The sequence below is a fragment of the Choloepus didactylus genome, chromosome 5 (assembly GCF_015220235.1).
Source record: "Choloepus didactylus isolate mChoDid1 chromosome 5, mChoDid1.pri, whole genome shotgun sequence".
Lineage (NCBI taxonomy): Eukaryota > Metazoa > Chordata > Mammalia > Pilosa > Megalonychidae > Choloepus > Choloepus didactylus.
Genome location: NC_051311.1, coordinates 56,116,565 through 56,131,741, shown reverse-complemented (window position 1 = coordinate 56,131,741; position 15,177 = coordinate 56,116,565). Strand labels below are relative to the sequence as shown.

At 41.8% G+C, this 15,177-nt stretch overlaps 1 protein-coding gene and 1 pseudogene across 1 annotated transcript in view; one reads left to right on the top strand and one right to left on the bottom strand.

Annotated features, from left to right (window-relative positions):
* WDR91 (WD repeat domain 91) overlaps window positions 1–15,177 on the bottom strand; it is a 50,967-nt gene that overhangs the window by 11,661 nt on the left and 24,129 nt on the right. Inside the window, 3 exon segments of the mRNA XM_037836105.1 lie at window positions 992–1,142; window positions 2,547–2,734; window positions 5,107–5,262. Of these exon segments, the coding sequence (XP_037692033.1) occupies window positions 992–1,142; window positions 2,547–2,734; window positions 5,107–5,262 (495 nt within the window).
* Window positions 9,080–10,800, top strand: LOC119534071 (annotated as a pseudogene).

Sequence of the window (15,177 nt, the reverse complement as noted above, 5' to 3'; positions counted from 1 at the left end):
CAACAGGACGTGGGTGACTGCCCCACCTGCATGTTCTGGGGACAGCTCTGGTGATGGCCCTGCAAAGGCCTCCAGAAAAAAATAGAAGAGGCTATCCTTGCCTTCAAGAACTTGTCCTTTATTTGGTGACAAGTTGCAACAATAATCAGGAATACCTACAGGAAAAAAAAACAAGAAGCAGCCCAGGCATACTCTCTAAATGATGACCTCAGTATTCACTTGGCAAATTCACACCAGTGCAGGGTAAACTTTGAGATCCTAATACCATGAAGACAATTCCTTCAGCTGCCAAAAGCTATAGAAAAACAGGGTTTGCCCCTTGGGCTACACAGTATGATACTCTCAAAATGGAATAAAATGAAAGGAATAGAACTATTAATCATTTTTATCTCAACTATAAATCCTATCTCAAATATTAAAATTCAGGAAAAAAAGGAATACTATTCTTAGAGATAATTAGACCCAGGGGAACCACAAAGCAGAACACCATCCCCTCCACCTGCCTAAGCTACTCCCCTCGGGGCCTGGCACGGGGAGGGGTCTTAGCAGCAGGAAGAACATGCTGAGACTGTTCATGGTGGGTTGCCAGAGACGGGGACAGATGATAGGGGCTGATGAGGGTAACAGGAAGTAAGTCGGTCTCGCCCTGGGCAGACCAAGAAGTGAACCAGGTCACCACAGATAGGAAGGAGCCTTCCACCATCTCAAAGGAGTGTTTTTCAGTTTCCACCACAGTCTAATTTCAATTCTTGTTTGTTCAGGTTTTGTAACATCACTGTCAGCGACACAGCAGGCTCCTGTGTCAGTCGTGGATGTGTGGTCCCCAAATCTCTAGTAAGGGAGCCAGAAGGGATTTGGGCTTGGCTGCCTCAGCTCAGCACTAATGAGTCAGGGAGGACGCCCCTGAGGTGCTGGAGCAACTGGTGAAAAGCCCTGGAGAATTCTTCAACGTAGATTGCCAGGCAAGTAATGCAGGCGAAATGTTACTCACCAGTCTGTCCCGCTTGGTGGCCCATTCCAGAGAAAGCAGTGGTGACTTGGAAATGGAGGACGCTTTGGTCTGCATGATGGGGTTGAATGACCACACTTTGATGACCCCATCTACATCTAAGCTGGCAACCCTCCTCCCCGAGCAATCCACTCTGTGACGAAAGGAGGGAAGACTGTTAGCATCCTCCCTTGGGCCCATCATTCTCTTCGGCTAATGCTGAGATGACTGCTTTTCTGACTTTCCCAGTGCCTACAAAGGACAGGCACAGGATATTTCTAGAAACATTTCATTTGTCCAAGAAATACTTATTAAGCACCTATTAAGTGCTGGTCCCGATACTAAATAGTGAAATAGAACAGTGGGCAAGATACACATGGCCCCTGCCCATGCGGCACTTGCAGTCTGTTGGAATTCAGAGCCTCCTATATCACACTTCAGGAACAGCCCAAAGGTCCCAAGAGCCCATCAAGGCTGCCAAACCTACCAACTCTCTCAATGTCACACTCTGTGAGGGTTTATTATTAAAAGACTATACATTTGCCATGTTTAAGTAAAAACATATAAATCGTAAATATTTACCTAAAAGTACCAACATAAAACAACTTAAGATTAAGAGTGAGTCTTAGATGGACCTGGCATCATGGGATGGAGAACATCTTCTTGACCAAAAGGGGGATGCGAAATGAAACGAAATAAAGCTTCAGTGGCTGAGAGATTCCAAATGGAGTTGAGAGGTCACTCTGGTGGGCACTCTTATGCACTATATAGATAACACTTTTTTGGTTTTAATGTATTAGAATAGCTAAAAGTAAATACCCGAAACTATCAAACTCCAACCCAGTAGCCCTGACTCTTGAAGACAATTGTATAACAATGTAGATTATAAGGGGTGACAGTGTGATTGTGAAAACCTTGTGAATTGTACTCCCTTTATCCAGTGTATGGATGGATAAGTAGAAAAATGGTGACAAAAACTAAATGAAAAATAGAGTGGGATGGGGGGGATGATTTGAGTATTCTTTTTTACTTTTATTTTTTATTCTTATTCTGATTCTTTCCAGTGTAAGGAGTATGTTCAAAAATAGATTGGGGTGATGAATGCACAAGTATATGATGGTACTGTGAACAGCTGATTGTACACCATGGATGATTGTATAGTATGTGAATATATCTCAATAAAACTGAATAAAAAAAAAAAAGAGTGAGTCTTAGAGGAGAAAAATAAAAGGTAACTCGTCCTTAAAATTCAGAGTCACATGATTAGGAAGGGTAGAGGCTGGGCAGTGCAATGGCAGCTCCAAGCAGGATCCCCAGACAGACAGTTATCCAGCCCTCCTCTGCCTCTGCAGGGATGACCATGCTCCTTTCAGGGACCCCACCCACACCCCCCACCATCCTCTCTTCCCACCCTCCTGCCTGCCACTCCTTCACATACTCAGCATGAAAATCCAGGCTTCCCAGGAAACCAGCTCGCCAAGTGGGTCAACATTGTCTCTAGCTGGGCCTCAGCTCTATCTCTAGCTGCTTCTGGCCTGACCTCCAGACCCAAACCCACCGGCAGTGCATGATGGACGAGTGGTGTTCGCCATACTCTTCCTGGCCCAGGACGATAAAGGGCTGCTCAGGGCGGACTCCTTCCGGGCCTGCCGTGGGAGCCCGCATCAGCGTCTCCACCGGCTCCACATGAAGCTCTGCGGAAGGCTCTGCCTCTGGGCCACTGGCTTCGGGCTTCTTCTCTGCACACTGTGCCAAGCAAAGCAAGGACCAGTCAGCTGCAAAGGGGTCTGTCCTGGGCCCAGTCGTTTGCTCACATCCCAGGAGGACTGCCGTGCATGTAGGGAGTCAGGCTATAGCACTCCAGGGGACTCCCAGTGGCCCAGAATCTAAAGGAGAGTTCTGCACTGTGAGAACAGTGCTCACCTCACCTCCAGGAGAGCAAGGGGCCTGCTCACCAACAGCCTTTCCTAGAGCCTTTGCTCCTACTCTCAGGGCCTGCTGAGGGAGGAATGGGCCATGGACCCACAGCTGACAGGATGCGACTCAGGACATACACCTGCCTTGACAACAGGCTGGGCCGATAATCACAGTATCACTGGGTGAGTGCCTACTACGTGCTAGGCAGGCATTTTATATTTATTCTCTCATTGAGTCATCCTAAAAATCCTCCTAAAAGCCATTTTGAGAAACTATTACTAATCCCCTTTTATAGCTTTGGAAATAAGGAAGGAAAGATTCAAATAACTCGCCCCAAGATCACTCAGCTGGCAAGGAGCAGAACTTGGATTTACAGCCAGGTGTGCTGGACTTATGCCTGGCCCCGCAGCAGTACACCAACATGCTAGCTGGCATCTGCTCCGGGAAGTGGGGTACTGACAGACGGAGCAACTGAGGCAACAGAGACAACTCACAAAGACAGAGACCCAAGGAGGGCAGCTGAACCCCTCAGCAGCCTGGCAGTGGAGGACACCCCACAGACCCCCGAAGAGTCCTGAGCTGCCCCAGCTTTGGCCTCTCTTTAGCACTACGCATTGGTCACGATTACTACATGCTCAACCAGACCCAATGCGCGCTTCAGGAGCATCAGCCAGGCACGCCCTGGATGGTTCCTGAGTCTCCTCTGAGAGCTCCCTCAGGGAAGTGGGAAGAATAGTTCCACAGCAACACATAACAGGAACAGAGACCCCAGACCTCAAAAAAGGTCCCTTATGAGCTCCAGGGGCATCTTTAATCCTAGAGTACCTAAGAAGAACAATTTATGTTCTGAGTCTTAAGGATTTATTGCCACCACACTGGCAGCTTATACTGCCAGACCTGTATTCAGTCATGAGGGGAGGCCCGGAGCCCAAGGTTCAGCACGGGAAGGCCCTGGGCCTCAGCATCTCACTGTGTCAGCCCCTGGGCCTCCCGGCAGCAGCTCAGCAGAGGAGAGGGGTCACCGGATGTCAGAAGGAGACAAGAGAAAGGGATTCCGCAAGCAGGCAAGTCTGGGCAATTCTGGGTTTTAAATCAAGGGAAACAGGTTTCTCTCCTGCCAAGTTTCGGAAAGCCCATGACATGTTGAAATGCACAGTTAACCTAAGAGAAGGATGTGGTATGGTAGGGTTCCCAAACTAATTTAATCACAGAACACATTTTCTAGGAACATTTCCAGGGGCTGGCATTTTATGACCCCCATAGCAGCCAAACGCTGTGTCAGGGAAAGGGACCATAGAAGAGCTGGGCAAAATATGAATCAGAAGAACCAAAGCACAATTAAAAACAATTAGGCAACTCTCTCTCCAGCTAACCCAACTCAGAACTCACTGCCTTCCCCCCCCTACGTGGATCTGACTTCCAGGGGTGTAAATCTCCCTGGCAACGCAGGATATAACTCCCAAGGATGAATTTGGACCCAACATCATGGGATTGAGAACATCTTCTTGACCAAAAGGGGGATGCGAAATGAAACAAAATAAAGTTTCAGTGGCTGAGAGATTCCAAATGGAGTTGAGAGGTCTCTGTGGTGGACATTGTTATGTACTATATAGATAACCCTTTTTAGGTTCTAATGTACTGGAATAGTTAAAAGTAAATACCTGAAACTATCAAACTGCAACCCACTTGCCTTGACTCTTGAAGACGATTACACAACAATGTAGCTTACAAGGGGTGACAGTGTGATTGTGAAAGCCTTATGGATCACACTCCCTTTATCCAGTGTATGGATGGATGCATAGAAAAATGGAGTGGGGGGGTGATTTGCATGTTCTTTTTTACTTTTATTTTTTATTCTTATTTTTACTTTTTATGGTATAAGAAAAATGTTCAAAAAATAGATTGGGGTGATGAACACACAGCTATATGATGGTACTATGAACAGTTGATTTTATACAACAGATGACTGTATGGTATGTAAATATATCTCAATAAAACTGAAATTTAAAAAAAAACAATTAGGCAAAACCATGCTCTACACAAAACTGGGGAAACAGGCCATCAGTCACAGGGGAGGTATGAGCTGGCACCTGTCCTGCCCTCCATCTTTCCCTGCACATGCTCCACTGTGCTCAACAAGTAGGGGAGTGGGGAGTGGGTGTCACCAGGGGCTTTCATGAGATCCCAAGGCCAAGCCATACCTGGGAAGTCGTAGAGAAAAGCTCCTTCCTTTCCTTGCCGTGATCCTGCAGGCGCCGCTGCCGGTGCTGCGACCAGCTGGACTCTCCGGTGGACAGCCCGCCGAAAAGGCTTTTCGCGTCCTTGGCTCCAGATGCCATGTCCTTGCCCTTAACGGTCTAGAGGACAAGAAGCAGGACTGTGAAAAGGCTCTTCCCATCTCTGCCCAGGCCTCAACAGCTGGGCCAGGAGGGAAACAAGAGCCTCCATCCAGGTAGAGGCTTCTCTACCCAACAGCTCTTGGTCAGGTTCCTCCTTGGCTGGGCTGGGCAGGTGGTTGAGGTGTTACTGTCTCAGCCAGGTGGGCAAAGTCATGAGTAAAACAATACAGAAAGTCCAGATTGCCCCTTTTCAGTTTCCACCACTACATTATAAACTGGATAAGTCACCAACCCTCAGCCTGCCATATCTATCATCTCTATATATAAAAATATATACAACCTCCATCTAACCAGGACAATTAACTTTAGTAACAGGGGTGGAGACCAACATTTCCTAAGCAATGGCTCTCAGGTGGGCCAGGCCCAATGCTAGGTGTTATAAACATACGGAAACAACAATATGCTTTGGCAATACAAAAAAAAATATTTCCCCAACACACAATCACCTTCCTGGAAGGGAAAAGGAACATAATATCCTCTCTTGTTTTTGGCCAAGGGTAGGACTATGTTAGTTACTATTAACAAATACTGAGGGTATTTGAAAATGATTACCAGACAATCAGAAATTCTTTTTTTCCCAGAGACTTCTTAATTTTTAGTGATTTTTATTGCAAAATAAGATGTATTGAAAGTAAGTGAACAAAACATTTAACTTTAGAAACTACAATATAAAAACCAAATAAACCTAAAGAAAGCAGGAGGGAATTAATAGATGTCAGAGCAGAAATCATTTAAATAGAAAAAACCACAACCAGATGGAAACATGCAACCAGAAATTCTTAACAGAAATTGTAGGAAACCCAAGGACCTTTGATCAATAAAAACTGAACAGGAAGCAAAGTGACATTTTCTTGTTCCTTTTCCTAACAAGAGTGATAAGGTCATCCAAAGTGAGAGCAACAAGAAATGAACTCAATCCCTACTCCACCCCCATGGGGAGAATTCTCCACCCTTAATCAAGAACCTCTCCAGATTACCTGGCTGTGCTCTTTTCCTGGCCTTATTCCCATGGATTGTGATGAGCTCCCCCTGCCCCTTTTATTAAAGCAAAAGGATATGGATGCAATGAGACACTCAGTTTTTTGAGATCAACCTCCTTACAAGCCATTGTTACATTAGGCATGTAAGAAAGGGTTAAGTTTAGCTTTCACATAAAGGCAGCACGGAATAGGGAAAATGGCGGCAGAAACAGCATAAACGGCTCTGTGGTAAAGGGAAGAGAGAGAGCCAAGACATAAGCCTAGAATCAGCGCCAGCTCCTTATATGGTAAAATAACCAGGGTTACTGGAATTTAAAGGGATATGGGGTATAATCAGAGGCGGGAACTCCCAGCAGGAAATTTCAACTGAATGAACTCTTTCGGATAGGCTGTACAATTCAAAATCTCAAAGACGGGCTAGTTAGCTCTCTCGGATAGGCTGTAACCTCTGTAGTACCCAGCCACTGGGGAAACGGGAGGGACCTGCGCATTAATAGTAGGATATTAAGATTGCCATGTTCTTTTCCCTGCATGCCAGCCTACCATGTTTCTGGCTGTATGCCCTATCTTGCAAGATCTTAAATTCTTTTCTCCTCCAAAACCGAGTGAGTGTTTATTCCCTTACTCCCTTACAGGTACCGCTTTATTTCCAACAGGTACACCTGACCTAAATCAAGACAATAAACTCAACCAAAGTCTACTTGTTGCTTTCGAGTTCTTCAACTTGTCAGTTTTTACTTTAACACTAAACACTTTAAAATGATTAACAGAGATACCTTGGAACCATGGAGCCATGTGAACAGTTAAGAAAGGAAATTTTAAAGGACTATTTAATTTACCTAGAGAATAATTGTGCCTGGCATACAGGGTACTAGCTATTTTTGTTTTTTGCCTGAGGCAACTTCCAGTTACATTTACTTATGCTCATAGCAGACGCTTCTTCTAGAGAAAGTACACGGCAGGCTTCAACTGTACACGAAATAATTTCTTTAAAAAAAAAAAAAAAAAAACAAAGCAAAAAGATCTAAAACAAATCTGAGTGGAGGCTACATGGGTATCTGTGGGAGCCCCGGGCCCCCAAGTGTCTTGAAGACTCCACACAGCAGTTTGCTTGACCTAGGACAGTTAAGGTTTGACTTACTCTCCTCGTAATATCAGTTGATAAATGTAATCTATACTTGAAACTACCTTCCCCTGAGATTCCCTGAGATACTGTTATCTACAAGATAATCTATAATCCTCCCCTCCTCCCTGTTGATTATGATCAATCCCTCCCTGCGTTGCATGACCCCCCCATCGCCGTTCCCCGCCTTATGCTCTCATACCCATTGCAATGTCCAGCCCTTATAACCAGCTTTATTCAGCCCCCCAAAGCGCAGACTATTTCCATGTTGTGCTCTGAACTCGCCGCCATTCAGAGCAGTTCCTGAATCCATTTAGAGTAGTTCCTGATTTCAGGGCAACATGACTCAACTTCCCCACCCTGTAGGTAAGCCCCATAATAAAAGCTCATGTCTCTGAACGTGTCTGGTGCTTTCTTTAGCCCTTTGGCTACAATAGCCCTCTTGAGCATTAACAGTATCTATTATATTTTTTGAAGTTTTCACTATATGCTTGATATATATATATACACACATGAATATTTATGTACACACATATACATATATACACATTTACATATGTACATATAAATATAATTCTTTTTTAAGTAGGGAAGAATAATTCTTTATTAAAAGAGGAGAACTTCTGGCCAAAGGATCCAAATATTCTTCCTAAAAGAGCATAAGGTCAACAGGAGTACAAATAAAAGCATACATGACCTATGTCTTCAGCATTACAACAGTTGCCCTTGGAGCTCTCACTGCTGTGGGAAGCCAGTAAGTACAGAGAGCCAGGTAAGGAAGTCTTAGGGGTCTGTGTGGAGAAGGGCAAGGAGGGCAAAAGAATTAAACAAAGCTCACAAAACCACCCCCAGAAAGAGCAAGTCCAGCCGGAAGTGCTAAAATACTCAACAGATTAGACTTGGTAATTCCCAGGATGGCTACAGGGACGGGGCTTGCAAGAAAGCAGGATAGAACAGGCAGCCTCAGAAAAGGAAAAGAAGAAGAGGCACTCCTTGGGGACACAGTGAAGGAAAAGAAGGAAATGGGGGGGGCGGCAATTAGGGATTGTGCCAAAAGGAAAGGGAACTAGAAGATGGCTAACATGGCCTCCTCCCCTCCGCCACCAATGATCCATTATCTACTAAAGAAACTGCACTTCTCTATACTGAGAGACAAGGACATTCAAACTAGGACCTCAGGCTTGAAATATCTAGGAATTAAAAGCGAGACCAACACCATATAAAATTATCTTAAGAAGAAAATTAAAACAAAAGTATTTTGGCCAATGAAAATTTGCCTCCCCCCAAAAGCCAACCACATAGCAAGATAAAACGGAAACACAACACTCCAAAAAAATTTAAATACCATGAAAGAAATATTTAGAAAAAATACATATACACACATACACACAGAAGTACATATTTACATATGCATGCTCATATACATATATACAGACACATGGAAGTAGAAATTCCAAAACTAATAACAGAAATGGACAGAATAAATGAATAAATGAAGAGAGACTCGATCAACTCAGGGAAGAACCTGAAGAAAAAGACAAACTATCTCCTGAATGTAAAATAAATTACTAGATGCCTGAGAGAAAATAGATTCAAATGAAAATGTAACAAGGAGGCTTGCACCTGTGCAGTCGAGATGGAGGAGTTGCATGGGAGCCTTGCCCGGCGAGCTGTGGGTGACTGCAGTGGGGCCTTTAAGATGTTTACCACAGGTGGTACCTTTCAAGCTATCAAAGATTTTTGCAATTCTCCAGGGGGAGAAACCACGGACTACAAGGGAGTTTGACAGTTATTAAAACTAGGGCTCCACAGCTGGAAGGAGCTTTGCAGTTTGGGGAGGTCTGTTTTCTACGCTTGACTGCAGTGTTAGTTCAAGTCAAAGGCAAAGAAGATAGCGGATGGATATAGTAGGACCAAGTTCACAGAAATGTTGCTATATTAGGTTACTTTCTTGGGGTGGAGTAGGAACATGTTGGAAGTGAAGTAGTTATCTTAGGTTAGTTGTCTTTTTCTTACTCCCTTGTTATGGCCTGTTTGAAATGTTCTTTTAGTGTATGTTTTTTTTAATTTTTTTTAATTTTTTTATAATTTTTTTATTTTTTATACAGTTGATTTAAAAAAAGTTAATTAAAAAAAAAAAAAAAAAAAAAAAAAAAAAGGAAAAATAATATGCAGAGCCCCCTTGAGGAGCTGGTGGAGAATGCAGGGGTATTGGCCTGCCCCACCTCGATAGTTGCTAATGTGCTCACAGACATAGGGGACTGGTGGTTTGATGGGTTTAGCCCTCTACCACAGAACTTGCCCTTGGGAAGACTGTTGCTGCAAAGGAGAGGCTAGGCCTGCCTTTACCTGTGCCTAAGACCTGCCTCCTAAATGCCTCTTTGTTGCTCAGATGTGGCCCTGTCTCTCTAGCTAAGCCAACTGGCAGGTGAAATCACTGCCTCCCCCTCACCCCCAACATGGGATCAGACTTCCAGGGTAGTGAATCTCTCTGGCAATGTGGAATATGACTCCCGGGGAGGAAAGTAGACCCAGCTTCGTGGGATGGAGAACATCTACTTGACCAAAAGGGGGAAGTGAAAGGAAATGAAATAAGCTTCAGTGGCAGAGAGATTCCAAAAGGAGCCGAGAGGTCACTCTGGTGGACATTCTTACACACAATATAGACAACCCTTTTTAGGTTCTAATGAATTAAGGTAGCTGGCAGTAGATACCTGAAAGTATCAAACTACAACCCAGAACCCATGAATCTTGAAGACGATTATATAAAAATGTAGCTTACGAGGGGTGATGATGTGATTGGGAAAGCCATATGGACCACACTCCCCTTTGTCTAGTTTATGGATGGATGAGTAGAAAAATGGGGGAAGGAAACAAACAAAGAAACAAACAAACAAAGGCACCCAGTGTTCTTTTTTACTTTAATTGCCCTTTTTCACTTCAATTATTATTCTTGTTATTTTTGTGTGTGTGGTAATGAAGGTGTCAGGGAATGATTTTGGGGATAAATGCACAACTATGTAATGGTACTGTGAACAATCGAATGTACAATTTGTTTTGTATGACTGCATGGTATGTGACTATATCTCAATAAAATGAATTTTTAAAAAAAAGCAATTAAAAAAAAAAAAAAGAAGAAGATAGCGGGAACTCCAACCCAAGTGGTGCCTTACCTAGAGCCCTACTGGCTGTAAGAAATGGACCAGTGCCATGGTTGGGTCAGCTGCGATGGGTGGCCTTCTCCTAGCTTGCATTGAAGGAGCTGGTGTCGTGTTGACAAGATTTGCCTCTATGCAGTTTTCCAATGGTCCTCAGTTTCCTGAAGACCCCTCCCAGTTGCCTTCAACTCAGTTACCACCCTCACCTTTTGGAGTGCATCAACCATATCAGTAGGACTGGTGCTCTAGAGTTTGTTTAACAGAATGAGCTGTAGTTCAAGAAGGATTTGGGGAAAAAAAGTTGCAGTCTGTTTTTAAAACCATAGGTGGGATAACAGTGGCCAACAGGCTGCGAAGAGACATTTAGAACTTTTTTTCCTATTTAAAGAAACATGGGGGCGGGGAACAGTTTAAAAGATAATACAATTATTTATTCACACTTAGATTGCATTTGTGATCAAAATAAATATCTGATATCATAAAAAGGAACTCTAATAAGTGCTTAGCAGATGAAGAACTGATAGCCAATAGCAGTGTAACATGACCATCATTTCCTTGGGGGCTTCTCTGCCTGGTTTTGTGTGTTTTATTATTATTCAAATAATAAAAAAAAATTCTGGGAAAAAATGTAATAAAGGGCATTGAAGAAAGGCAGAAAAGCAAACAAGAGAATGAAAATTAGAAAAACTTGTAAAAAGGGTCAGAGAAAATGATTGAAATGGAAAGCAGGCAACAAATTTCCAATGTACAAAAATGGAGTCCCTGAAGAATTATAAACAAAAACAACTAATATTTCAACCTATAATAAAAAGTGTTCCAATCCTGGAGGTTTCTCTTACACAAGCTCCAGATAGACATCCCAAATGGCCACAGTATGCCATGCCCTTACCAAAAGCAGTCCCCAAATACCTAGGTCCCTGAGAATATATAAAAGATGTACTCACTAAGTTTTACCTTTCAGAAACTTAAATCCACCAGAGTGTCCTTATACCAGACAAGTCCCAAAACCCAGAGACAACAGCCTCTTTAAGATCAACAATCAGATGCAGCCCCCTTCCCCATACTGTCGACACCCCCTTTCAATATGAACAAGTTAAGGTGCTCACTGCCTAGACACCCCTGAAGATGGAGAAAGAGATTAAGTGAGAGGAAGGGGTAGCAACAAACAAGGCAAAATTGAACAAAGGTCTATGAATACTGAAACTTTATATAATTATATATATATTTTTGGAGGCTGGGGTGTTGGAATGCCTGGAAAGAGGTAAATGACAGTAGAACGGTAGCCTATAGCATCCTTTGGGATTTGTTCTACAGCTGCTCGTTGAATTGTGCCTTGAAGGTCTTCACCTTTCTGTATATACCTTGTATTGCATAATAAGGAAAGAACTGAAACTCTGGAACTGTAACCCATAATAATGTTTGAAATTACCTACATGACTGCTTGTTGAGCTGTACATCGAGAGAAGACACCTTTCTGTATGTATGTTATATTTTACAATAATGCAAATGGCTGAAGTTGTGGAACTGTGACCCATGACATTCTTTAAAATTTGCTCTCTACTTGTGAAATCGTACCTTGAAAGTTATCACTGTTATGTATACATGTTAAAGTTCACAATAAAAAAAAAGGGTTTCAGCAACAAGAAAAAATATATAAATCTACATATTGAAAGGGTCCACCAAGTACCTGAGAAAACTGACCTTGAATAATCAACTCCTAGACATATCTTAGTAAACTATTATAATTTTAAGACAAAGAAAAAAAATACTCAGGCCTTCCAGGGAGAAAACAGCAAATAACTTATAAGGGTATGAAAATTAGGGTGGCATTGGGCTTTTTAAGAGCCACACATAATACATGGCAACAGTGGAACAGCATTTTCAATGAACTCAAGCAAAGAAAGTACAAACCAAGTACTTTATATCCAACCAAGTAGTCATGAACCCTTCTTATAGAATCTACTAGTAGAGTTCATCAAACTATGCCCCAAAGGCAAAATCTGGCCTGTTGTTTTTAAAAATAAAATTGTATTGGAACACAGCCACCCCATTTGTTTACTCATCGCCTGTCACTACTTTCACATTGCAACAACAGACTGAATAGCTGCAACAGAGACTGAATGGCACAAGGAGCCTAAGATATTTACCATCTGGCCCTTTTCAGAAAAAGTTTGCCAATTCCTGTGCTTCACCCAACCAAAAGGTGACTGAGGAATGTCAAAAGGACTGATGGCGAGCATTTAATATATTTAATTGTTGATCTAAAACTAAAGCAAGAGTTGGGGAATGGATAGAAGAGTACTATGTAAACTCCATATATTCTCACAAAATGGAAAGAATATAACTAAAAAAACTAGAGGTAAAAGAAGAAAGGAAAAAGGAGAATAAGATCCTTTTTATATTGGTATTAAGTGGAAGTCAAGAGATACCTTTTAAAACTGACAAACTAAATAATAAAAGATTAATTAAAAAAAAAAGGGAAGTAAGGGCACCATTAAAGGTGTAAACACAAAGGTAACACTAGAGCAAAATATAAACTTTCCTAAATACCAAAAGAATTTTTTTAAAGAGCAAAGTCACAACATATAGAGAAATTTATTTGGAAGGGTAAGGTGCCCCGAATAGCCAAAAATGTCTTGAGAAAGAGGAGTGAAGTGGGAGGTCTCACACTACCTGACTTTGAAGCATATTACAAAGCTACAGTGCTCAAAACAGCATGGTACTGGCATAAGGACAGATATACTGATCAATGGAATCGAATTGAGTGTTCAGAAGTAGACCCTCACATCTATGGACAACTGATCTTTGATAAGGCAGTGAAGCCGAAGCAACTGGGAAAGAGCAGCCTGTTCAATAAATGGTGCTTGGAGAACTGGATATCCATTTCCAAAAGAATGAAAGAGGATGTCCATCTCACACCTTATACCAAAATTAACTCAAAGTGGATCAAAGACCTAAACATTAGCACCAAGACCATAAAACTCTTAGAAGAAAATGTAGGGCAATATCTTAAAGATCTTGTGAAAGGAGGTGGTTTCTTAGACCTCACACCCAAGGCACGAGCAACCAAAGAACAAATAGACAAATGGGATCTCCTCAAAATTAAACACTTTTGTACATCAAAGGACTTTGTCAGAAAAGTAAAAAGGCAACCTACACAATGGGAGATGATATTTGGAAACCACATATCAGATAAGGGTTTAATATCCCGAATATATAAAGGAATCCTGCATCTCAATAACAGAAAGACAAACAATCCAATTAAAAAATGGGCAAAAGACATGAACAGACATTTTTCTGAAGAGGAAATACAAATGGCTCAAAAGCATATGAAATAATGCTCAACTTCACTGGCTATTAAGGAAATGCAAATCAAAACCACAATGAGATATCATCTCACACCTACCAGAATGGCCATTATCCAAAAAACAGAAAATGACAAGTACTGGAGAGGATGTGGAGAAAGAGGCACACTTATTCATTGTTGGTAGGAATGTAGAATGGTGCAACCACTCTGGAAGACAGTATGGAGGTTCCTCAGGAAGCTAAATATAGATTTGCCATATGACCCAGCTATTCCACTGCTAGGTATATACTCAGAGGAACTGAAACTTAAGACACAAACAGACATTTGTAAACCAATGTTTATTGCAGCATTATTCACAATTGCCAAGAGATGGAAACAGCCCAAATGTCCATCAAAGGACGAGTGGATAAACAAACTGTGTTATATACACATGATGGAATATTATGCAGCTGTAAGACAGAACAAAGACATGGATCATGTAATAATGTGGATGAACCTTGAGGACATTATGTTGAGTGAAGTTAGCCAGAAACAAAAGGACAGATTCTGTATGGTCTCACTAATATGAACAGACATTAATGAACAAACTTTGGGAGTTAAAAGCTGACAACACAGGCGACCAGGAGATAGAAAGAAGGCAGAGATCAGCCATTTGATGCTGAAGGACTACAGAATGTTTAGGATTGATTGCATAGATCCAGAAATAGATAGCATAATACTGTGTGATGGTAGCACGGTATTGTAAGTACACTGAACAAAGATGTCTGTGAGTAAAGCTGAAAGAGATGGGATAGGAGAATGTATGACACCAGAGGTAAAGATAGATGATAAAGACTGGGACTGTATAACATGGCGAAAACTGGAGTGGCCAATGACTGTTACTAAATATACAAATATAAAAATGTTTTTGCATGTGGGAAAGCAAATGAATGTCAACCATGTAGAAATTTGAAAAAGGGATGGTATTCAGGAAAAAACATAATCAAAGCAAACTGGAGTCTATGGTCAACAGTAACATTGTAATATACCTCCATTAAATGTAACAAAGGCAATACGCCAATGCTAAATGTATATGAGAAGGGGATATAGGGGAGTAATATGGGATTCTTGGTAGTGGTGTTATTTGCTGTCCTTAGTAGTATATTGTATTGTATGACATGTTATTTTTCTTTTTATCATTTTTTCTTATTGCTAAAAAAAAAAAAAAATCAATTTTTCTTGTAGTAATCAGTATGTTCAAATGCTGATTGTGGTGATAAATGTACAACTTTATGATGATACCATGAACAACTAATTGTACACTGT